Genomic DNA, 24009 nt, shown 5'->3' on the forward strand with positions numbered 1-24009 from the left:
ACAAAAGTTATTTATCTATGGTGATTGTGAAATAGTGTGTTATCTATAATAATTGTGATCTTTTGGATCTTCTGGTCGGTGATTGTGATTTGGATCTTTTATCCCTGCAGTAAATGTATTCTGTGCTTTTATCATTTGGATTGTTGATTTGCCTCTTTTTTATTATTAAAGTGGTTGACTGCTAATTAAGCATAATTTTATTTGTTTACTTGATTGAAATAAAGCTTTTTCTAGTTATTAATCATAGTAATAACGTTATGGCTGACAGAGAAATTAATGTTAAGGTAATACTATACCTTACCTATATTATAGTACTGTTACAATAATTCGGATATTTTTGTTTTCGTTGTAACAAACTCCTTTTGATCACACGTGGCTTTTATTGTTTAATTATCATTACCCGTTAAATTTTTTTAAGCCTTGATAAAAAATTAAAAGTTGCTCAATCGGTCAAGTCATGCGTTTGTTTACAACACAAGTGATAAGCCTTATCAAAATTATGACTTGACATCTCATAGTAGTGTCAGCGTTATCTAACCTCTAATATTGTTGAGTTTTTACGAAATAAGATATAACGATGTCCTATGACCTGAAACGAGAAGAGGAAGTGAAGGAATATGTTGAGAACCTCGGTATCGAGTATCGATTCGGATGTTTTAAAGAAAAAAAGCCGGAAGTTTGCCACCTTCTAGCCGATTACTTGGAAGCGATCAAAAAAGATCATAAGAAAGCTTCAAAAGTGTACAAAAGCAACTGTGATGATTATAACTACCCTAAATCATGTTTGAAGTACGGGAATTACGCATTAACCGGGCGTGGTAGAGATAATATTGATCAGAACGAAGCGCTAAAGTATTTCGAAAAAGGCTGTGAGTTGAATGAACCCGTGTCTTGTCTGCATGCTGGTGTCTTGCTTACGGCAACTGGACCTGCGACAACAATTCCAAGAGATGTACCAAAGGGTAAGAGTATGATTTTTCTTTATCTAATATGCAAGTTTTAAAACAGTTGTGCAATACAAATGCTACTTGCCTAGAGTACAATAAAATAATAAACTAGTTCTGATCCAGTAATTGATTTACTTGATGATTCAAAAGCTTAAAAAATTTGTTCAATTTATTCATTTCTTTGTGTGAATACATCTTTTAATGTAGACATTGTCAAAATTGCAGGATACAACTACCTCAAGAAGAGCTGTGATCAGAACGATGACAAGGCTTGCCACTACTTAGCCGGCATGTATCTGAGTGGAGTACCTAAGAACCCTAAAGAATACAACCCACATAACCCAGAGAAAAATACCAACATTGACTACCTTATTAGACCTGACATGAAACAAGCATTTCAATTTGCAAAGAAAGGATGTGAACTGGGTAATATTTATGCCTGTGCAAATGTCAGTTTGATGTACAAAAAAGGTGATGGCGTTGAAAAGAATATGGATGAATCAAAACGGTACTTCCAAATAGCACAAACCCTTCAAAAAGCTCACGAGACAACAAAAACAGTGCAGTTCCAACAAGGGCTCGAAAATAAATAGTAACTTAACAAGATTAAGGTTGACTTGCACTCATTTTTTAATGTGTTTAAATTAAATTATCTATCCCGGCCTTTTTCTTGTCAAGCCTGGACTTAACCAGACCAAGCTATTTGGTGCAAGTGGGCCTAAGTATTTAATAATGTAATATAAATATTGTGTTTGTGTGGATTTCATACATTATGCTGTACGTTGTTTAGATCAATAAAGGTGTTAAATAGTATTGACTCTTTGTTTCATTGTGATTCATATTCAAACTTATTAAGTTTGAATATGTATCAACTTTGCAACTTTACCTGTGCATGGATTTAGGTTTTTAAAAATCCTGTGGGAACTCCGATTTTCTAGGATAAAAAAGGACATAGGCTAGATGCCCTGCCCTGGGATGCAAGCTATCTCTGTACCAAATTTCGTCATGATGGACAAAAACAAATGGGCTGTGTAAAGCTGTCAGACCTGCTTTGCCAGTGGCTTAACCACCAGTTTTTATATATATTAAAACCTTTCTAAAGTGTAGTTACTATGTACTAGGAATAGGATAGCCTATATATACCTTTAAAAAGCAATTTACAATTTATGATAAAAATGCAGATTGGAATCATAGGAGGGTCAGGGCTAGATGACCCAAATCTATTTGAGAGTCCAGTGGAGCGAGACCTGACCACTCCATTTGGAAAACCCTCAGACGTGCTGCTTGAAGGGTTCATCAAGGGTGTTCCTTGTGTGCTATTGGCCAGGCATGGGAGGAAACATCAGCTTCAACCTAGGTACTTATGCGTTATGCGGGAGAAAATAATGTCAACCTTTAGAATGAAGTTTTGGCTTTGTAGAACGTTGTCTCTGTCACTCATACCTGTGACGTTTTTTTGGTCTCGACGACAGAATGCTCTACAAAATCTCTTTCGACAATATTTCCTGCCGCGTACAGTGCGTTTTTTATATTATTATAACATACAAAACTCCCAGACAAACAAAGGTTATATTAAGGTTAAATTGTATTTTTAAAAATTAAGAAATATTCGTATGCTTGTGTGCGTGAAATATATGCGTATATAGTGACACACCACATAAGTATCGGGATTTAGAACTTTCCTTTTTTCTTCGGGTGTGCTTAAAAAATGGCAGCCCGTTACCAGAAGGTCGATTTCGGAAAACCTGCATCAATCTTAATCACAAACGCGATTGGTGTGGTTGGCTGAATTTATTGTATTCTTGTTGCAACACTGCATTTTAGCCACTAGCGAGATAAATATAACGTTTCGGAAAAAAGTTCTGGAAGGAATTTTCAATAATCTTTACTCTATATAATTTTTTTCTTATTATGGATGATCGAATCAGCCTTAGGTATATGTGTAAACTTGCAGCGACATAAACTACCGCGCCAACATCTGGGCGCTGAAGCAGGCGGGCTGCACGCACGTGCTCGCCACCACGGCCACCGGCTCGCTTATCGACAAGTACCTGCCCGGCGACCTCGTCGTGCTCGACGACTTCATTGACAGGTATCTAGCCACATAACTAAATTATATATATCACTAACTTGTGCTCGCGACTTTGTACACTCCACGCGGACACAAATTTTAAACCCCTATTTCACCCCCTTAGGGGTTGAGTTTCCAAAAACCCTTTTTAGCGGATGCCTACATCATAATATAGCTATCTGCATGCCAAGTTTGAGCTGTGCGTTGATAGATCAGTCAGTCAGTCAGCCAGTCACCTTTATATATTTAAGAAGACGAGGTACCTACCTAATCTGTCATGGTGCGCTAACGCTCGAGATAAACTCCGAATATAGTCAATCATCGCGCTAGATTGCATTGCAAGTTGCAACACACCGTACAACAGGAATCCCCAAGTTGCGCTTATGTATTTGTTTGTTGCCAGAACATGGGGTCGTAATTGCACGTTCTTCGACCGTACGGCAGGGGGGCCGCGTGGCGTGTGCCACCTGCCCATGCGGCCCGCGTTCTGCGAGAGAGCGCGCCAGGCGCTGCTGGCGGCCGCGCGCGACCACGGACACGTCTGCCACGAGACCGGCACCGCCGTCACCATACAGGGACCGAGGTGAACAGCTCTGAGGTCGTGCGCCGCCTGAATCCAGTGGCTTCCTGCGACCCGTTTTGATGTTGTCTGTCCTCCTAGTCGAGTTCTACCTCTGCGAGGTGCTAATTCGAGATAAATAAATACATTAATATTATTTGTCTCAAATTTAGCGGTTTCGTAGAGCGCTGTCTCTGTTGTCGAGACCGACAAAACGTGTATGAGTGACAGAGACAACGCTCTACGAAGCTGAACTCTCTTTCTAAAGGTCGATGTACAATATTTTCCTCCAGGTACTGTGCTTACTATGATGTGCTTTGCTCCTTTAGATTTTCAAGTCGCGCCGAGAGCCTGATGCACCGCATGTGGGGCGGACATGTCGTCAACATGACCACAGTCCCAGAGGTGATGTATTTTACACTCTTCTTCTTCAAGTGCCATCTCCTACCGGAGGATGGCAATCATTAAGGCTAACTGGATCTTGTTTACTGCTGCCCTAGACAGTGACCTTGTAGTTTGTACTCATGTTAAACCACTACACTATTTTACACTCTTACAAACGACTATTTCCACCAAATATAGAATAAACTTTACGTTTCCATTTTTTTATAACAAAAATAGGAAAGAATCATTAAAATATATTCTGAACAAATGAAAAAGTCACGGAATTTAAAGTTGCGCTTGCAAGAATAAATTCGTATCACGCGGCGCGCCAGCGAGTGACGTCACTACCAACCTGGCTCTACTATGTTGAAATATAAAAATAACAGCAATCATTAAAAACACTTCGTCCGCGTGGATTTAGGTTTTTTAAATCTCGTGGGAACTTTAATTTTCCGGGATAAAATATGACATATGGATGTATGGCCTATGTCCTTCCCCGGGACATAAGCTAACGCTCTATCAAATTTCATCAAAATCGGTTGAACGGTTGGGCCGTGAAAAGATAGCAGAAATACAGACAGACACACATTCGCATTTATAATATCAGTATGGATTTCTGTCATTTGTTAATTCTATTACAATAAATATGATAGGATAGTAACATCTTGAAAGTTCTCCATTTTAACAAGGTGGTGTTGGCGAAAGAGGCGGGACTTAGTTATGCTGCTGTGGCGCTCGTCACCGATTACGACTGCTGGCGGGAGAACGAACAATCGGTGAGCATATTATTAAGCTGATATAGGTATTTATAAGTCACATGTGTTTTGTACAATTAACGGCTGAAATTAATAGGTATAACCAATCTATCTGTAACACGGTATTTGACTAGTCAAATCAGTAACTTTTATCTAACGTCAAAACGCGCACTTAGTATGAAATACGGAAATTCTATGAAATACTGGAATGTGACGTCACATCATAATGACGTCCTTTTTTAGTTTAATCGATGATTTAAAATGGTTATTACACTTAAAAGTAAAACTAACAAAGGCCGTGAATTTCACGTATTTTGGAAGACCCTCTATTTAATAATCACTGAGAAATAATTTATTTTTGATGTATTCAAACACCCAATTTGTTGATAAGTTACTAACCAACATTGTTAGATATTTGCCAAAAAAGACCATGCAAATAACAATGTTGCTAAATAATTTATCGACAGATCACAGAATCGTTTATTAATTTTGGCTATAAGGGGCCAACACTTCCATAATATGTTTAGGTCAGGTTTGGTCAGCCACGTTTTTTTATTCTTACTTGTATTTTTAATTTCCGCACAGGTGTCGGTGAGCGAGGTACTGGCGACGTTCGCGCTCAACATACAGAAGGCCATCGACGTGGTGGTGGGCGCCGTGCAGCGCCTCGCGCAGGAAGACGACTACTCCTACTTGGATTGTCATAAGGTAGCTCACCATTTACACAACTGACACTGGCGCTAAGCAGCCGTGCTATTTCCAAAAAGCGGGCGATTAACTGCAAAAAGTACTTTTAGAATTAAAAACTGGGAATTTTCAAGTTTCTAAAAAGAATGATTTAGAAGTTTTTTTTGGCGATAATTAAATTTAATAACAGCTTTTTGAAAATAGGACGGCAATAATTTCGTTTTGGTTGAGTTTTGTCTCTTGTATACAATCCTTATCAGAATGAAATACGTCTATTTTTTTAAAATTTTTATTTAGATACAAGTTAGCCCTTGACTGCAATCTCACCTGGTGGGAAGTGATGATGCAGTCTAAGATGATAGCGGGCTAACCTGGAAGGGGTATGACAGTTTTTATCAAACCCATACCCCTTTGGTTTCTACACGGCATCGTACCGGAACGCTAAATCGCTTGGCGGCACGGCTTTGCCGGTAGGGTGGAAACTAACCACGGCCGAAGCCTCCCACCAGACCAATTTTGAATGAATTTTCGTATTAACTTTTCCTTTTTCAGGAGCTGGTTGCATCTGCAGTAATGCTCAAAGAATAGCAACAAGCAACACATATGTTTTAGAAGCATTTATATAGGTACCTGTCTTAATTGAAATTAATGTATTTACGAAATCTTGTTTATCTAAGAAATAAAACTCCGAAACTGCGTACAGTATTTATTGAAGTACTTAGAAATCCACATACAAAATGACGAAAATGATCTTATCAACACTACACTAGGGCTGTGTTCACATTATATCCCGTATATTGTATAAGAGTTTTTATCGAATGGTGTAGTACATACTAATTTTATTATGACTTATTTACACATGGTTATAAGTCCCGCAAATTGCTAATGCGCGTAGCCGCCATTTTAGTGACGTCAGCACTAGACTGAAGTTTTGAGCTGATGGTATATTTTACTTAAATATATGTCAAATGACGTCATTTTGATGTTAATAGACATGGTTCCAGCGCAATAGCAATTTGCGGGACTTATACAGCCCGTATTCAATAAATTGTGTAAAGATCGATTCGATAAAATTTCATATACTATACACAGATAAATATTTCACCGGAACGTAGCCTTACTATTTTCTTATAGCTAAATTCATTTTGCTAAAATTACGTATCTTGTGCTCTATTATTATAATTAACGCGATAAAAAATAAAACATTCATACAACTAGCTTTCATTAAACCAAACCCAAAAATCTCGTACACTAATCGCTATGTTAAGTTTAAGATGAATCGTAACAAGTAAAAAAAAAAACGGGCCGAAATTGAGAACCACCTCCTTTTTGGAAGTTGGTTAAAAATAGTAGACCAAGTCAATTTTTTATTATTATTGTCTTATACTATTTACTCTCACGCCCGTGTACAAAATAGATATATACAAAAGCCAACAGAAATATAATATACTTACATACATAAAAAACAAAACATAAAATACAAAGTCTCACCGGCTTTATTTCAAATAATCACATAATATTATGATCAATTAAAATTTGATTTATATTATACACAATCAGTTTATTCAAAAATGTTCATATTCTGAGATGAAAATAGGATCCAGGATGCATTTGATTTTCATTGAATTGAATGAAAATCGATTCAGCGGTTGCGTCGTGGATACATGCTTTTGCACTTATAAAATTATTAGAATGGATAAGTAATAGAAGTATGGACAGCAAATCTATACAAAATCAATGCATGCATGCATGCATGCATGTTTATTGATTAAATACAATCAAATCCGTATGACGCGCCTAATGTAACGATTCACCTTAAGGGTTTAATCCACGTTAAGAATTTTTGTATAATCTTCCATATAGGAATCTTTTTATGTCTGTGGAAATTGTATTTCACCGTACATTACCGTTTGTTTGTGTCCTAAGTTGTTTCAATTACGTAGCGATAGGTTTGTGTTGAAAAATTTCTTAGCGTGAATACCAGCCTTAACATCTCCCACCACTCCATCGACCGCTCTTTGATTTATTGAAGTGAAACTTCTTTACCAGCAATATGAATGTAAACAAAATATAAACAATGAAAATGGTTACTAGCTAGAAAAGACGTATAGTAACACTATTTTTATAAGTTACGCCGAAGTACCTACGCAGAAATCTTATTAAAATATCTCAGTCGATCATAGCGAGCGTCTGTCTGCTATTGGTTGTTGCCTACGTGCCATGTTTCGTACGCGCGAATTATGAGCGAGATAGCACGAGTCTGTGTTGTTCTTGTATTTAAAATTTTAACGTCAAGCAAAAAGGTCTGTATTTCATTGGTGTACATCCAGTTTTAGTCAGAGTTAGGTTGCGCTTTTCTGCGCTTGACTTATAAAAGTGGTAATTGAAACATGATCTGATAAAGCGTATCCTCCTCCCAAAAGAGCATTTTTCAATAACTTCATATCAGACTGTGTTAACATTTTTTAATATCAAAGCCAAATCTAGGAGAAACTGACTTAGATCGTCGGCTTTCTAAAAAAGATTATAGAAAAGATTATAAGCATTATAGAAGTATTTTATTTCTATCGATAATATCCGATAGGTTCATCTCGAAATCGTTATCAAGTCTACATTCAAGGTACAAAATATACTAAAACGTACATATTTTTTCTATGTGATAAGTTATTTGATGTGAATTTTTTTATTTATAAAGGAAATTATACAAAATTTACAGCTTTTGAGATAAATGGGATAAAACAAGTCTAAAACCACAGACTTTGAGAGAATCCAAAATAGTCAATTTTCGAATATTATTAGATCCTAATAGTGCAGGATCGATGTAGTGGACGGAGGCCTTATTCGTCAAATCGTTTTTTAAAATTCCTATCTATATTAGGTGTAGCGTAAAATAAAACTTAACTAACTTTCCAAATGCTCAACTTGCTTATTAACTCAGATGCAGCATCTGAAAAGAAAAAATATTAAAAAAACAGGCTACCAAAACCAATACAAAGTAAAATATTATAATCTTTGTTTCTACACGTGTATGCATGTTGAAGTCGAGCGAGCTTCACGCTTCGATTCGTTTCTTTGATTATGCTCGCCTGACTTCATACATAAATACATACACGTGTAGAAACAATTTATTTTACTTTTTAGCGGTTTTGGAAGTCGGTTTTTTAAGCCTTTTAATGTAAGTGGTCATTGCTTGGTACCTACTTAAAATATCAATTCACCGGTAATACTTTCCAAATCCACACGTCTTAGGAGTTCAGTACCTTGCAGCATCAGGATTGAAGAGTTGGGACTTGGAATTCAATAACAAATAACTATACTCGGAATTTACAATATTATTTCACCAGGAACAGTTCCTTAATTTCTATGGTTTAGGAGTGCTGTACCCTGCATCATCAGGTTTGAGGAGTTCGGACTTGGAGTGTAATCATGAAGTTGTTGCTTGATACCTAAAATATCAATTCAACATCAGAAATTCCCAAATCCCCACGGCTTAGGAGTTCAGTACTTTGCAGCATCGTTTCATTGCGTTTCATCACCCCCGAGCTGCGACTGTTATTGAACATACAATGCTCGCCGCACAACAGTAGAACAGGGGTTCTTGTGTTGTCCCGCTGCAATGTACCTGCGTTTGTCAGTGGCCTCAATTCTTGGTCCAGGGGTTGCGCGTGTGCTGGCCGGGGATCATGTCCAGCAGGTACTGGCGCTGCGCCTCCGCCACGCGCTGCATTTCCGCTGCCATCGCAGCACTGCCACCGCTGTTTTTGCCCGCTGCAATCGTAATATTTTTCTGACCGAGTGTCCTGACAATCTAGGGAGACTAGCTGCTATAATACGCGACAGATCGAGATGGCAATCGGGGAGAGAACGCCACGCACATCTGCACAGCCCCCGCGCTAACCCGGTGTGGGTCACACATCACACAAGTGTTGGTGTGGTGCACTTTCAAATTCTTCACTCTCATAGTCCGATGGAACGACATTCAGATACGATCCGAAATAGAGATTAGGCGCAGGATTAACGACTTTCATAAGCTCTGAGGCGTGGGAGTATACCAATTACCAACACCAAGTCTGGGCTGCAGCGGGAAATTTCTTGACAAAACTCACTCACTTTTGACCTCACCTGGATCCTGGATCACCATCATCCGTAGCTTGAATAAGCTAGCCAACTTGCAGGGCAATTCACATAGAGAGGAATGGATAGCCGTGAAATATAACATGTTAGGTAATACTTACATCGTTTGCCCAGCGCGTTGGCCTGTTGCGCTAGAGCTAACTGGTAGGTGTAGAGGAGTGGGGAGAACTGCATCATAGCGGCTGCAGCCGCGGCCGGCGACATGCCGCCGCTGCCGCCCGCGCCGCTCAGACCTGCGCGAAACATACACAAACTTTCATACCCAGTCTATATTTTACTAGAGACACATGAATGAGAAGAAACAGCAGCAATCGTGCGCGGTTGTCGTGGGATATCACCTGGTGGTAAGTGATGATGCATTCTAAGATGGAAGCGGGCTAATCTGAAAGGGGTATGGCAGTTTTTAGGGTTCCGTACCTCAAAAGGAAAAACGGAACCCTTATAGGATCACTTTGTTGTCTGTCTGTCAAGAAACCTACGGGGTACTTCCCGTTGACCTAGAATCATGGAATTTGGCAGGTAGGTAGGTCTTATAGCAGACATTTGGGGGAAAATCTGAAAAACGTGAATTTGTGGTTACATCACACAAAAAAAAAATTGTGGTCACGAACAAATATTGCTATTTTCAACTTTCAAAGTAAGATTACTTTACCAATTGGGGTATCATATGAAAGGGCTTTACTTGTACATTCGAAAACAGATTTTAATTTATTTTTAGGCATAATAGTTTTTGATATATATTTGCAAAATGTCGATAAAATTCGATTGTAGTGCGGAACCCTCAGTGCGCGAGTCTGACTCGCACTTGGCCGGTTTTTTTTTTAAACCACCCCTTTGGCTACTACACGGTATCGTACCAGAACAGACCAATCTATCACCTTTATATCAGGAAAGCAAGAGTTACCTCTAAGCAGCTGGTGCTGTAATGCCTGCATGGCGGCTGCGCTCTGCTGCTCGAAGGCCATTTGCGCAGCCGCGGCCGCCGCCAGTTGCTGCAATACACATTCTCTTTGATTTTGTACACTTGAGGAAAAGTTTCATATTGATGAACGGGGATTCACATTGCCAATTTATCTCGATAGGTTGCGTATAATATAAGCGTATAAGAAGTAAAAACATGCAGCAGGGCAGCCGTGTTTTTTAATTACGACTTGTTGAGAATAATGTGGTCTTGTTATAGTATGTCAATAGCTATTCTCTATATGTAAAATAATGGTGGTGGATAAAAGTAAATAAAGAGATGTCTAACCTGATGCTGTTTGCTGCTGCTTCCTTGACTGCTGGTGGTTGACGATGACCCTTTAATTTCGAGTAATACAGTTATTGTTTTATCTGCTCTTGAATAATAACAATTAGACATATTATCATCAATTTCCTTTCTGGACTATCAGAGTGCATGATGTCATACGCACGTCTTGACACTACGTGAATATCAGTTAACTGGACGTCGCTTCAAGTCCGCTTCAAGCTTTAGGGTAAACTTGATCAGGCCACTAAAAATACTAGATGATACCCGCGACTTAAAGCATGTTGAAAAACTCGTGGATTTTTCGGGATAAAAAGCCAAAGCCTAATGAAGCTTCTATGTGTAGGACTTATGTCTCTAGACAAACTTAAGAGCTGGGCTTTGTCCTGTGAGACAATTTGATGATGAATGGAAAGGATCACTACTTAGATCACGATCACGATTTAGATAAGAAGTATTCTAATGTACATAACGGGTACATACCACAGCTTCGTACATCATCCAAAGTTACTAGCAACGTCGTTAGTATATTTTGGCGGGCAGCTCGTGAAGTGCCAGCGAAAAGAACAAGAAGGGGGGTAGTCAAGGAAGACCACGACTCATGGTGTGGCGGTTGCCACAATATAAACTAGATGGCGCTGTTCAATCGATGACGTAGTCCCGAACAAATGTACCGCCGACAGTACTCGCACTAACAGAGTGTTCGGCAATCTGGACTATATATAGAAGTTTCAAGATACAGCCATCGGCCCAGCTGGCGCTACCGAGCACAACCAACCGCTCGGTGGGAGATCTCCCCTTTGGTACGGTCGAGCCTACACACCGCTCCCGTACAATGGAACTGGGTCGAAATATCGACACGTCAAAATCATCACATTTATCGTGGTACACTACACGGCCTAAAGTAATGTACATCGACCTTTAGCAAAGATAGCAAATTTGTAGAGCAGTCTCTGTCTTTCAGACCGACAAAACGTCATATAGGTATGAGTGACAGAGACAACGCTCTACAAAGCCGAAATGTCATTCTAAATGCCAATGTACATTACTTTCGGGCGCTTACTGTATGTATCCGTTATATAAATTGTAATATGTCGTTAAACCTCTAAATAAGCTTAAAATGATTAAGATAAGAAGTGTCGTACAGTGTACCTTTACCTTTCTTCGCGGGCGGCTCGGGCTCGCGCGCGCGCTCCGCGTGGTGGCTGCGCAGCGCCTCCGACGAGCCCAGGCTGCGACTGCTGCTGCTGCCAACCACACCGAGCTCGTATCGGTCATTTGTCCGATGTTTATTAATTTATTAAACAATATCCTCGGTATCCTCGGTACCCATCCGCACATGGCCAGCGTGGTAGATTATGGCCAAAACCCTTCTCACTATGAGAGGAGACCCATGCTCTGTAGTGAGCCGGTGATGGGTTGATCATGATGATGATGATGATCCTCGGTATGCTTACAGCAACGCCAAATCGCATACCGAGTTAGAAGTTACATATACATAGTTTATTGAATTCACATAATATACTAATATTAAAAACATCTAATTGTTGGTGTTGAGTAACCAGACCATTGAGTGCTCTTAGGGTTGGCGCATTTTCGGCAACGTTCGACGTCTACGTGAACGGACATTCCTATCCGGCGCCTTTACCGCCAATGCACATCTGCACAGGGTATCTGGGTTTATAGTACCGAAACATTAATATCATAGTAAAATGGACCTAAACAACCCTGTTTCAAGGTTCAAGTCTTCTACTATCCACAGCCAGCCATACACAGTAAAACCAAAATTAGTCTTCGTCTTGACTTTATTCGTTTTAATTGGTGTTGTACCTTCTTTTACGTAAGCGAGTTTCTGTTCAACACTAAGACAGTTTCACACAAAGTGTCAATTTCAATTCCAGGTACGCTTGGTGGGACGCATCGAATCGGCACAAAATTACCTTTTCCAGTGTACTTGTATATGTCCATGTCAGTGCATTGCATTTGCTTTGTTTGTTTTGTTACACGTTCCCTAACTGTGGTGAGGTGTGACACTGACCTGTTGGCGGACGGCGCGGGCTTGGCGGCGGGCGGCGCGGGCGGCGTGGGCGCGGCGCTGCTGCGCGACGTGGAGCGGGACAGCGACATCTGGACAAACACATAGCACTTTACTATCGTATTTGTTATTCTTATTACAGTCAACTAGTAGATGCTTGTGCCGGCACATAGCTAAGATCGCTTGCAGCAAAGATTCGATGTCTACCAATCTATAATTGATCATGATTTTTGCGTGTTGTGGTCTAGATTGACTGCGTATCGATGTAAATGAGCGTTTTATTGTGTATCACAACTATTGCTTCATTGGCATACGTTTTGGCATTTAAACATAGACTTTTCTAAATTATTCTATAATAAAGACAGAATAAATAGGATTGGAACGGTTAGGGTTGAAAAATGTATTCCTTAGAGCTGCATTAGTTTCTATACATACACAAGCAGTTTAAGCAGTTGACAACGTACATGACCAGTTCGAGCAACAACTAGGAATACAGCTGCAGTATGTGGAATTAATCCTAAGAGAACTCTCACCATTATTTTAATTTAATTTAAACGTCTTTATTGCTTAATATTATGACAAAGAATAAAAAATACATGATATACTTAAAAACAAAGGGCGATCTTATCACTACAGTGATCTCTTCCAGGCAACCCATACTTAAGAACTTATAGAGGGGACCATTATGTGATTTATAATACGACTAAAGGATAAGAGGTTACGATCGTCAGTAATGGGATACAATGGGCAGACAAAAAGAGGCAGAGGGAGAGAGAGATAGAGAGGTCAGTGGTAATTGTTTCAAGCTGGGCAGGTAAGGCCGTGCTTACCTGCGGCGTGCGGTGGTGGTGCGCGTGCGCGGGCGGCGGCGCGGGCGCGCTGGGCGCGGCGGGCGCCGGCGACGCGGGCACGCTCGACGCCGACGCGGACGTGGACGACGGCGCGGGCGGCGGGGACGGCGCCGCCAGCCGCCGCTCGATCTCCTGCTCCTGCTGCAATGCTCTCACAAACGCCGTCTTCAAGCGCGCCGTGTGCTCCGCCTTGAGCGCTCTCTTCACGTTCCCCGACACGCACAGTTCGCACAAGCGGCGTGCGTGAGGTGTCAGTGGGTTGCAGGAGAATGTAGCGTCTTGTCTGCGAGCCGGCTGTCGCTCCCAGCGCCACACCGGTGTGAAGTCACTACCGCACTGTGCGCAAACAGCGGGCACGCTCGATCGAGGCATACTGATGGGATGAATACCGATCATTGGATTTTTAAGAAAACGCATATGGTAACTAACACAAGTAAAATAAGAAGTTGCTATTTCAAGTGTATCTCCGGGAAATTAACAGTACAATGACTTTTTTTCATTTTACTCTCCGGCAGCGGGGCCCAAACATTCGCAAAAATTCCGCAAGACAACCCATTCAGGCAGCAAGACGTTTCGAAGCGTATGAATGTTTAACATGGTCCGATACGCGAAGTTCGCTAAAACGACGTATGAGTGATGGAGGTGTTTCAGGAAAAGGAGTTTAGAAAAAAGTTATGATCAACGACTCACCGATCTTCGTTAGTGAGGTAGTCGACGACATGCTCCAGTCCGACCAAGTAAACGAAGTCCGTGTTGCTGGGCGACGGGATGAAGTTCATCTCTGGCGGGGGAGGCTTGGGGGGCGGGATCTGTTTGAAGCAGGGTGATTGTTATTTGAGCATATTATGGCGCGAATACCCTTAATAGAAATCCACAGACTGGTACGTGTCGTTTTTGACGACCTCTCTGGCGCAGTGGTGAGCACTGTGGACTGTGGTCTATTAAGGATGATGTATGCGTTTTTAGCTGGACATTTTTGTAACTTTTCCCCTATAACAGATTGTGCTCCTTGCCTCTACACTCCATATTCAAAAAGTCAAATTATTTATTCAAAACACGTTACTCTTATTGATAGTCAAAATTGTCAGATTTGTAAGATGATATAGTGGGATAAAAAAAAAAAAAAAAAAAACTCCCCAGAACGGCTTGTCACCGCGGGGGCAGTAGACAAAAACCCTCCACCAAACAAAAAATTCTATAACGCCACTTTCAATGTTAGAGCCCACAGGCGGTCCTTACATATAAATAAAATATATACCTACACAAATAAGTAAAAAGCATGTTTATTATGATTTTATTATAAGGAAAATATTATAAATACCTACTACTTATAACGACGGAAATAGGATTAGAAAATTAACTAGATTATAAGCAAAATGTTGTTAGAGTAGTGTCATAGAATTAAGAATTAATGTAAGGAATCTAAATAAAGCTTTATTATTATTATTATTATAGTGGGATATCCCTAGGTAAGAAATATAAGTAAAGTACCTGCAGCAATGTTTTCTCTAGTTGTTTGCGCAGCGCTAGCTTGGCGGCGGCCTGGCGCTGCGCCGGCGTTTGCGTGTCCTCCGAGCTACGGGAGCTGGCCTGTGGATTACGTACTACAATAAACATTGCTCCCTTTATTTGTTCACCAGAAGAGAACTATAAAAACAACTCCAAGAGATTTTTAAAAAAAAAGAATATTAGCCATGTTAAATGACTAATATTCCTCTCCAACTAAGCGTCAAGCTTGTGCTAGGAGTGGGTACGACAATAGTGCAACGGGCGGGGTTTGAACCGTCGACCTTTCGGTTTTCAGTCCACTCCTTTACCCGTTGAGCTATTGAGGCTCTAAAGTGAGATTCGCTCAAAAGGAACTAACTGCAATCATCCTGTGAGGAGTTTTTTTGTGGATAATCAAAAATCGACTTTATCTAAATTCTAACAGAGTCGTAATTAATACACATAAAATTTTCAGCGGCGGTATTCTTTTTTCGTTCCGGAAACTAGCAGCTATTACAACTCTATTTCAAGGCAAATGTGCTTTAGTGCTAAAAAAAATTACGAGACATTTCACCGCGGTTAAGAGCCTCATCTGGTGACAGAAGGGCTGGCTCATTTTTTGCGCAGAGGATCAGCTTGGCTATCCGACGCGGAAAAGTAGCCAGTATTCTTGGCAACATTCCACGCGGGCATGAATTGTACAGTAATTAGTTAAGGCTGGTTTTAAGTTTTATTGTAATACTAGCTTATTCCCGCGACTTCGCCCGCGTGGACTACACAAATTTCAAACGCTATTGTTGAATTTTGAAAAATTCTTTCTTAGCGGATGTCTACGTTATAATAGCTATCTGCATGCCAAATTTCAGTATGTAGTTTGAGTTATGCGTTGATAGGTCAGTCAGTCAGTTAGTCAGTTTTTCCTTTTAAATATAGATTTTTACTAAAAAAAGAGCAAAGATAAAAGTCGACATCACATGTTATACTCACTGCATCGCTGGTACTGCTGGTCACTGACGAGTTATCCTGGGCAGGCTTGCAATCCAAAATACCATACATTTTAATGTATACTACTAAACATTGATTCGCTTAAAATTATCGCGATCTGCATGACGTTAATGTAAAGCATAGCAGGTTTTTGACTGAACATAAATGAATAAAATGAATTATGATTAATATTTATATTATATAAAGTATAACTGGCAATTTACTAGTTTCCTTCGATGCAATGATTTTATGGTAATGTGTAATGTAATTAGAATTAGAAACTTAATTTCCTCCCTCCTAAAAATTGCTTTTTAACTGATTAAAAATTATTTTAACGTTCTATGTTTAATGCGCCGCTTTAAAGAGCTTGGTTAATTTCGTTAATTTTGGATCATCTACGGATCTCCTCATTTCTTAAATTTCATCACGGAGTAGGTAACTACGAACATAGCTCATTCCAGCGAAGCGAAGCTTGGATTCCAAGTGGGATAGTATAAGAGGCCCGTTTTGACATTTGTCATCGCGTCGTAACTAGTTATGAACCATACGACTCGGTACTCGATACTTGCGATAAATCGATTCAAGTTTGTATCAGTATTTGATCGATTTGATAAAATATCACTACACAATATTTAATTACTATTAAAATCGAATAAAGCTGGTTAAATGCAGTAATTAAATGGTTACAACACTATTACTAAAAAGAAAAAGACTGAGAACGTAACTGTTTTCGAAACGTTTCGTAATAATTAGAAATTGCATGCTACAATAAAGTAAGCGCAAAAAGAATAGTCGCAATATATTATTTCATATTATTTTACGCGTCTAAAAGATTTACGCATTTTTTTAAAACACTTTATGTACCTAATTAATTTTAATTTTATTGTTTCTTTCAGTTTCGTTCCAAGTTACATTCTATGGTATTTCACAAATGTCAAAACGGGCCTATTACATTTTTACGACTATAGTATAGTTACCTTGGGCGCGGCGTGGTTGGCGGGCGGCGGCGCGGGCGTTATGGTGACCGAGGGTGTGATGCTCGCGCCCCCTCCGGACATCGTCTGTACAATACAATACACATTTTATTATTTACTAGAGGAGGCCCGCGATTTTTTTTTGGTACACATATAGCTTGCATCCCGCGGAAGGACATAGGCTATACTTTGTTATCAAAGAGTTTGCATGAGATTTCATCATCATCATCATCATCAGGCATCATCTAGTTAGCAGTAAATTGGTGGTACCTGCGTGCGGTAGGAGCCGGGTGTGAGCGTGGCGCCGCCGGGCAGGCTGGCCGTACGCCGCGCCGCGTTGCCCGCCGCCAGGCTGGCACCCACGCCGCCCGTGCGCTGCTAAAATTAAATATTTTAATTATATTTTTTTCTGTACCTCAAAAGGAAAAACGGAACCCTTAAAGTCTATTTATCTGTCGTGTATGTCAATTCGGGGGAACCCACGTTTGTAAGGTAACTCGAACTCATATTTATTGCAAAACACGAAAATACACTCGACTCAATAAAGTTTATATTTTTAAAGAATAACGTGCAGTCCATAATCTAGAAGGAAAACAAGTTGGCGATTCAAAATGGACTGACGTTTATTTAAACAAAGACACCTGCTATTAGTAGGCATATGCCAACAGATGGCGCGTATGACTTATTTTGATATCATTCCTAACATAACGCATTCCAATAAAAAAAAACCGGCCAAGTGCGAGTCAGGCTCGCGCAATGAGGGTTCCGTACTACAGTCGTATTTTTTCGACATTTTGCACAATAATTCAAAAACTATGATGCATAAAAATAAATAAAAATCTGTTTTAGAATGTACAGGTGAAGACCCCACTTGATATAGTCACTCACTTCGAAAGTTGAAAATACTAATTATTAGTTCATGACCACAATTTAATTTTTTTTGTGTGATCTAACCCTAAATTCACGGTGTTCAGATTTTTCTCCAAATGTCAGCTATAAGACCCACCTTCCTGCCAAATTTCATGATTCTAGGTCAACGGGAAGTACCCTGTAGGTTTCATGACAGACAGACGGACGGACAGACAGACAGACAGACACAGACAGACAGACAGACAACAAAGTGATCATATAAGGGTTCCGTTTTTCCTTTTGAGGTACGAAACCCTAAAAATATAAATTTCCTAAATTGCCTTAGTCGGGAATCAAAGCAGGAACTTCTCACATAGAAGACCACAGCGCTTACCACTTTGCCAGAAATGTCTTCGATGGTACGAGTATTCTGTGGTAGTACCTTGGCGTGCTGGTGCGCGGGCGGTGGCGCGGGCGTGACGGTGACGCCGGGCGGCACCACGCAGCCGCTGCCCGCCAGCGCCGTGCCCGCCGCTGCAGCAGCGCTGGCATCCTGAAATCAATGCATCAAATGAGGACGTGGCGAAAAAAAACGTTCTAATTGCACGAAATCAAATTATACAAGAGGAACAAAAAAGACGAAAGCTGCTGAAACTTTAATTGTACCATTTTGATCAAAATGGTACAAAATCACTGTAGTAAAAGTAAGATGTTGTCTATGACATTCATAGATAATGTTTCGGTGTTTGCTCTTAGCTCGGGGTCTTTTGGTGTCAAGTTATGTCTTGAATAAGTTTATAAATGTAATAAGAAAATCTAAAATAAATTAAATTAAACAAGAAACACAACAATCACGAATCTTATTGGACTTAATATTACCACAGTTTTAGGCTGTGTTGCTAAGTAATGCGTTTAGACTTGTATGCAGAGGGCCAAAAAGGTCCAGATTAAAAAAAGTGTTTTGATTAAAGAATAAATAAATAAAATAAATAAAAATATTTTTCATTCAAATAAACTTTTACAAGTACTTTCGAATAGTCGGATGCATCTACCACTGGTTCGGAATGCCAAAGGATTAGAAGTAAACTGGGGCGCAAGAACATGACAAAGAGATTACAAACACAACCATAAGAATAAAGGATGTAGTTAGCGTTTAAACTATCGTGAGTGATTTTCATTGTACATATCGCACACCCGGCTTTACTCACGTGTTTAGTCGACGTTAGCCCGACTAGTTTCGAACCCATCCGGGGTCCTTTTTCAAGGGAGTCAATTCGCGCACGCGCCGCGGTTGTGACTGCGAGCCGCGCGTGCCGCTGCCCGTAGAGCCCGTTGTGAGGGTGGCTGGGGTGGGGGGTGAAAAAGGACCCCGGATGGGTTCGAGACTAGTCGGGCTAACGTCGACTAAACACATGAGTAAAGCCGGGACAGATAATATTATATATAATGGAAATCACTCACGATAGTTTAAACGCTAAAAAACAATGCTCCCTCATGTAGTATTCGATATAGGTACCTTAGCGGGAGGAAGGGTGGCGGCTTGCTGCGACTGTCGCAGCTTCCTCAACAGCACGAGACGCGTCTCTTCCGCACGTAGTTTCTCGCGTAGAGCCCGCAGTCTTCGCTCGCGCTCCCATATCTCTGCACTTGACAACTCCTGCAACAATGTTATGTCAAATTGAGTTAATTTCCTTTCAATAAAAAATTACATTTATTTCCATAAAACTATAGAAGGCCTTACCCATAAAACTTTAACACGTCTATCGTCCAGGCAAAAATTTACAAAATGTCAATTTTGTATATTTTTTGTTTTATTTTCTTGTGGTAAGAAAATAAAACAAATGGGTCATACCCATATTAGAAATGCGAAGGTTATTGGTTTATTGGTTTGTCATTCAATCACGTCGCAACGGAGCAACGGATCGCCGTAATTTGTTGCATAGGTATAGTTAAAGACCTGGAGAGTGACATAAGACTACTTTTTAACCAGGAAAGAGGTCCCACAGGATTTTTAAAAACCTAAATCCATGTGAACGAAGTCGCGGGCATCAGCTAGTTATGTATAACCGAATAAGCAACACAAGTGATTCAACCATTTAATCGCTATCGCAATCGTCAAGAAATTCTGCCCTTTGATTGGTTGATTCGCTGTTTACATTTTTTCACAGCCAATCAAAGGGCAGAATTTCTTGACGATTGTGATAGCGATTAAATGATTATTCTAACACAATTGGGGGGCAGAAATTAGAAAAAAATTGTATTCTTACCCTATGTCCGGGTATAGGTAAAGGCGGGTCATTCTCATCGTCGGACTCTTCATCGTCCTGCGGGTCCCGCGGCGATTCCACTGCAGGCAACACCGCGGGCACTGCACTAGCTGTGATCGACACATTCACTGCACCAGAGTTGAGCTTGCTGCTCACATCTGTGAAAAACATTTCAAAATTCGTCACATCTCAAAAAGAAAAATAATACTCAGTATGTGATTATATGACCTATTATAGACTAGCTGATGTCCGCGACTTCGTCAGCTTGGATTTAGGGTTTGAAAAACCCATGGGAATGCTATGGTTTTCTAGGATAAAAAGTAGCCTATGTCACTTTCTAGGTCTTTAACTACACCCATGCAAAAAATCACGTCCAGCCGTTGCTCCGTTGCGACGTAATTGAAAGACAAACCAACAAACAAACACACTTTCGCATTTATAATATGGGCAGTGATTCATGGTTGCACTATAGCACAACAAATAAAATAAGCTTTTTTTGACCCCCAAGAAATCAATCAATTTTTACCAGTAAATGGTGCAGGTGCAGCCAGTGAGGGCTTCCGATGGGGCGGCGCGGCCGGCAGGAGCACTATATCAGGGCTTTCAGCATAGCTACGGTGATCAGATCGGGGTCGGAGCACCCGCTTTCCACTAGCGCCCTGTTGCAAACAAGAGTTCTGCATATAGTTCTATACTTCACAGATTTTGCGGAAAAAACGTATGGAAATTTGCCGTAGTGGGCGCTAGCTCTAATGCTTCACTTTAGTTAGCGTAATCATGACTTGGACACTTTGTAAATATTGACAAATGATTTTGGCGTGGAGTATGTAGTGATTTAAATACTTACTCGATCAATCTTGTGTTGGAATGCATGAGGAAAACAAATATTTTTTTTTTAGTAAATTTTAATACATAGCCTTATTTGTAAGTGTAAAGTGCTAAAACCTGATAAGTCCCATCTAACCGAATACAGTGGCCCTACCGCGGTTGTTTGACAGCTACAATGTCACGATCGCAATCGTCTCTGATTGGTTAATGCTCGCTCACTATTGGCCACAATGCATTGTTGCAACAAGAATCGCACAAATTCAGCCAATCAGAACAATTGAGATTGTAATAATGATTGATGCCGGTTTTAGACAATCGCCCACTGATATTTGGGTTTTACAATTTCTTTGTATATTATTGAAAACTTCAGTTTCATTTCAGTTTAAATCAGTTTTAACATGTAAATTGCAATAAAAATACTTAATTTATTATTAATTAATTTTTAAATATTTCTATGTGTTAGTAAAGACTACAGTCTAAACCACAACAACTCAAAAATACTGTTCTAAACTACTGAACCGATTTGCACATTGTAGCAAATGTTAGTTCTCTTGTGACTCTAGCACTACCACTAGAAAACGCAATTTAAAAACCTACAGGCGCCATCTGTTATTGCTTGTGGAAACTACATCTAGGTACATCAGAACAACCGCATGCATGTGGATTGCACAGGACAATGCCCATTTCATAGAAGATTGAAGATGAGAGTAAACAGCATAATCCATATTTTATCAACCTAGCTACCTAATCTATAAACTAAAGTCTAAACTAAATGGCAGGTCTATATCTAGTGCTATCCTTTAGAAGAAAGCAGGAGACACTATGGGTGAAGTTTATAAAGCATGCTTTGACTTTGCTTAGACTTAAGACACTGTTAAAACAAAACAGATTTACGCCAGCTATATAACACTGTCTCGTTTTAACCATGTCTTAAGTGAGAGCAAAGTCAGAGTGCGCTCTATAGAACTCACCCTAAGAAAGGAATAGTAATCGATTTAGACCTTTCATTTTAGTTTGGTTACCAGATTGTATATAACAGATTCCAATCAAACTAAAAAATGTTTATGTTACAGAGGGGTTTTCATAATAGAGTTAACGCTCTGTCTAAAATAATACTTACATGAGGAGGTGGCTGGGCAGGTGTAATGGTCAGACCACTAGCCGTTAAAGCCCTAAGTTCACTGAGCTCAGGGGGCAGGGATCTGCTGTGACATAACAAAACTTTTAGTTAATGATACCAACTCAGTTGCATGCACAACCTCTGCTGCATCCGTATCACAAGCTATCAAACATCAATAATTAAACATCAAATTTTGTTCACATACTTAATTTCAATTGATGTTTCCAAGTCGCTATGAATGCCCGTGTGTGGACAATACATACAAGAGGGTGCATATGGCTTTTGAAAGTATTACACAGTAAATTGAAAGATACTAGCTTCAGGAAGAATACCTTTTCGCCAATAAGCTAGGTACTCATTTTTGCAAACTTTAGTTAATTAAATTGACAGGTCTAAACTAAGTCTAGTGCTATCCTTTCAATAGGGAGCATTTTGGAAGGGATAGCAATACATTTAGACCTGCCATTTTAGTTTGATTTAAGAGATATACAACAGAATCAGCCACATTGACTGCTAAATTTTATGTTGATGGGACACCATATAATAATACTATGATCAAAATAATGATGTGTCATTATATTATTTGTGATGAATCATAATAATGATCAAAATAGTGCCGACCCCACATAGCCTGGGAGAAAGGTCGAGAAGAAGATCATGATAATGATGTGTGTAGCATTAATGTTTATGTCAGACCAAATTTGACAATAACTGCTTATGGGTTTTTTTTACTTAAACTTAAAACTTAAAAGATTGACATGGAAAAGGAAAACATATTTGGAGATGTCAATATTTTATTTCAACATTGCATCCAATCCAATTAGCCCCAATTACCAAAGCTTTTACAATTTTTAAACATTAAGTTAGTAAAGTTATTATGCCAAAAGGTAACTGATAACTTATTCTAACAAACCTATTAGATGATTTACAGTACCTGAATAAAAAAGATTTTAATTATTAATTTGAGAGAATTTTTTATATTATTTTAACATAATGATCAATATCCTTTTGATAACAAAACATAAATAAATATAAGAGCATCATAAGTAGATATATTTTATTCATTTTAAGAATTATTTCAGAATAGAAAATCCTCTGTTTATAAGTATTTAAATAAATTTCTTAATGTTTTAATCTTACCTCACACTAAGATCCACCGCCGAGTCATCTACATCCATTGTATTTTATCACTGCACAAAATAATAATTAGTCAAAATTATACAATCACAAAAAAATCGATACAACCTATAGGTTGTTTAGTAAGCACTAGGATAATTGATTTTGGTAGAAAAATGCAGAAAAGAATGAATTCTGTAAAACATAAATCATTGGGCGACGAATTCTCCTTTAGGTGTAGAAATACTAGATTGAGTAAGTCTATAAAAATAAAAATCAAAATGTATTAATTTTTAGTAACGCTGTGACAGGCAACTGACAATGGCTGGAGTGACAACAATCGCCGACCAGAAATAAAAGACAACAATTAGTTAAATTTAAGATAATTATAGCCATTGAACCACGTCCACAGATACGTCCTGGTATAATTAATTACCTCTTGTGTAATACAGTTTCACTAATTTCTTGTTTTCGTGCTAAATAAAATAAATAATACAATTCGGACAACAATACACACGACAGGGGTTTTCACTTGACAATAGACAATAGAATAGAAGAGATTACATTTTTTGAATAGCTTTACGGCTCTGGATTCTAGCTTTTTTAAAACACAGAAAATGTCAGTTTGTGTTTTCGGTGTGTACCTACTTACCAAGCAGACTAGGTACTTATACTCAAAAGCTTAAAATAAAAAATATATTAAAGAAAACCATT

General features: G+C 39.3%; 3 protein-coding genes across 15 annotated transcripts; 2 read left to right on the forward strand and 1 right to left on the reverse strand.

Moving 5' to 3' along the window:
- The first annotated feature begins 142 nt into the window (after window positions 1–142).
- On the forward strand, window positions 143–6108 carry Mtap (Methylthioadenosine phosphorylase). Of its 2 annotated transcripts, XM_034969905.2 has the most exons (8): window positions 143–284; window positions 2129–2304; window positions 2902–3039; window positions 3422–3601; window positions 3907–3982; window positions 4651–4737; window positions 5302–5424; window positions 5956–6108. In XM_034969905.2, exons 1-8 carry the CDS (start codon window positions 258–260, stop codon window positions 5989–5991), a joined length of 843 nt encoding a protein of 280 aa, XP_034825796.1. In that variant the 5' UTR covers window positions 143–257; the 3' UTR covers window positions 5992–6108. The 2 variants fall into 2 exon arrangements, with proteins under 2 accessions (XP_034825796.1, XP_034825798.1); XM_034969907.2 differs by lacking the exon at window positions 143–284 and having other exon boundaries at window positions 2123–2304.
- Window positions 490–1760, forward strand: Coa7 (Cytochrome c oxidase assembly factor 7). The gene is made up of 2 exons (XM_034969910.2): window positions 490–962; window positions 1173–1760. The coding sequence occupies exons 1-2, from the start codon at window positions 578–580 to the stop codon at window positions 1538–1540; spliced, it is 753 nt and encodes a 250-aa protein (XP_034825801.1). The 5' UTR covers window positions 490–577; the 3' UTR covers window positions 1541–1760.
- Window positions 6096–23849, reverse strand: LOC117984064 (transcriptional repressor p66-alpha-like). 12 transcript variants are annotated; one of them, XM_069499551.1, is made up of 20 exons: window positions 23732–23849; window positions 23320–23369; window positions 22180–22261; window positions 20758–20890; window positions 20232–20389; window positions 19481–19621; window positions 18407–18517; window positions 17386–17490; window positions 17119–17202; window positions 16145–16189; window positions 15161–15259; window positions 14360–14478; window positions 13649–14042; window positions 12822–12910; window positions 11936–12030; window positions 10787–10836; window positions 10442–10529; window positions 9639–9770; window positions 9026–9171; window positions 6096–8350 (listed from the first exon to the last, which is right to left on the reverse strand). In XM_069499551.1, the coding sequence occupies exons 2-19, from the start codon at window positions 23355–23357 to the stop codon at window positions 9044–9046; spliced, it is 2091 nt and encodes a 696-aa protein (XP_069355652.1). In that variant the 5' UTR covers window positions 23358–23369; window positions 23732–23849; the 3' UTR covers window positions 6096–8350; window positions 9026–9043. The 12 variants fall into 12 exon arrangements, with proteins under 12 accessions (XP_069355652.1, XP_069355642.1, XP_069355651.1 ...); XM_069499541.1 differs by having other exon boundaries at window positions 17386–17493; window positions 18359–18517; XM_069499550.1 differs by having other exon boundaries at window positions 22180–22264.
- Between the last annotated feature and the right edge of the window lie 160 nt (window positions 23850–24009).

This window comes from Maniola hyperantus, chromosome 7 (genome assembly GCF_902806685.2).
Source record: "Maniola hyperantus chromosome 7, iAphHyp1.2, whole genome shotgun sequence".
Lineage (NCBI taxonomy): Eukaryota > Metazoa > Arthropoda > Insecta > Lepidoptera > Nymphalidae > Maniola > Maniola hyperantus.

Coding starts and splice junctions, on each gene's coding strand:
- Coa7 (XM_034969910.2), top strand. CDS start 578: ATGTCCTATGACCTGAAACGAGAAGAGGAAGTGAAGGAATATGTTGAG. Junction 963..1,172: donor TCCAAGAGATGTACCAAAGG/GTAAGAGTATGA, acceptor TCAAAATTGCAG/GATACAACTACCTCAAGAAG.
- LOC117984064 (XM_034970713.2), bottom strand. CDS start 23,357: ATGGATGTAGATGACTCGGCGGTGGATCTTAGTGTGAG. Junction 20,891..22,179: donor CTGCCCAGCCACCTCCTCAT/GTAAGTATTATT, acceptor TGTTTGCAACAG/GGCGCTAGTGGAAAGCGGGT. Junction 15,260..16,144: donor CCAGCAGTACCAGCGATGCA/GTGAGTATAACA, acceptor CGTAATCCACAG/GCCAGCTCCCGTAGCTCGGA.
- Mtap (XM_034969905.2), top strand. CDS start 258: ATGGCTGACAGAGAAATTAATGTTAAG. Junction 285..2,128: donor ACAGAGAAATTAATGTTAAG/GTAATACTATAC, acceptor ATAAAAATGCAG/ATTGGAATCATAGGAGGGTC. Junction 4,738..5,301: donor GGCGGGAGAACGAACAATCG/GTGAGCATATTA, acceptor ATTTCCGCACAG/GTGTCGGTGAGCGAGGTACT.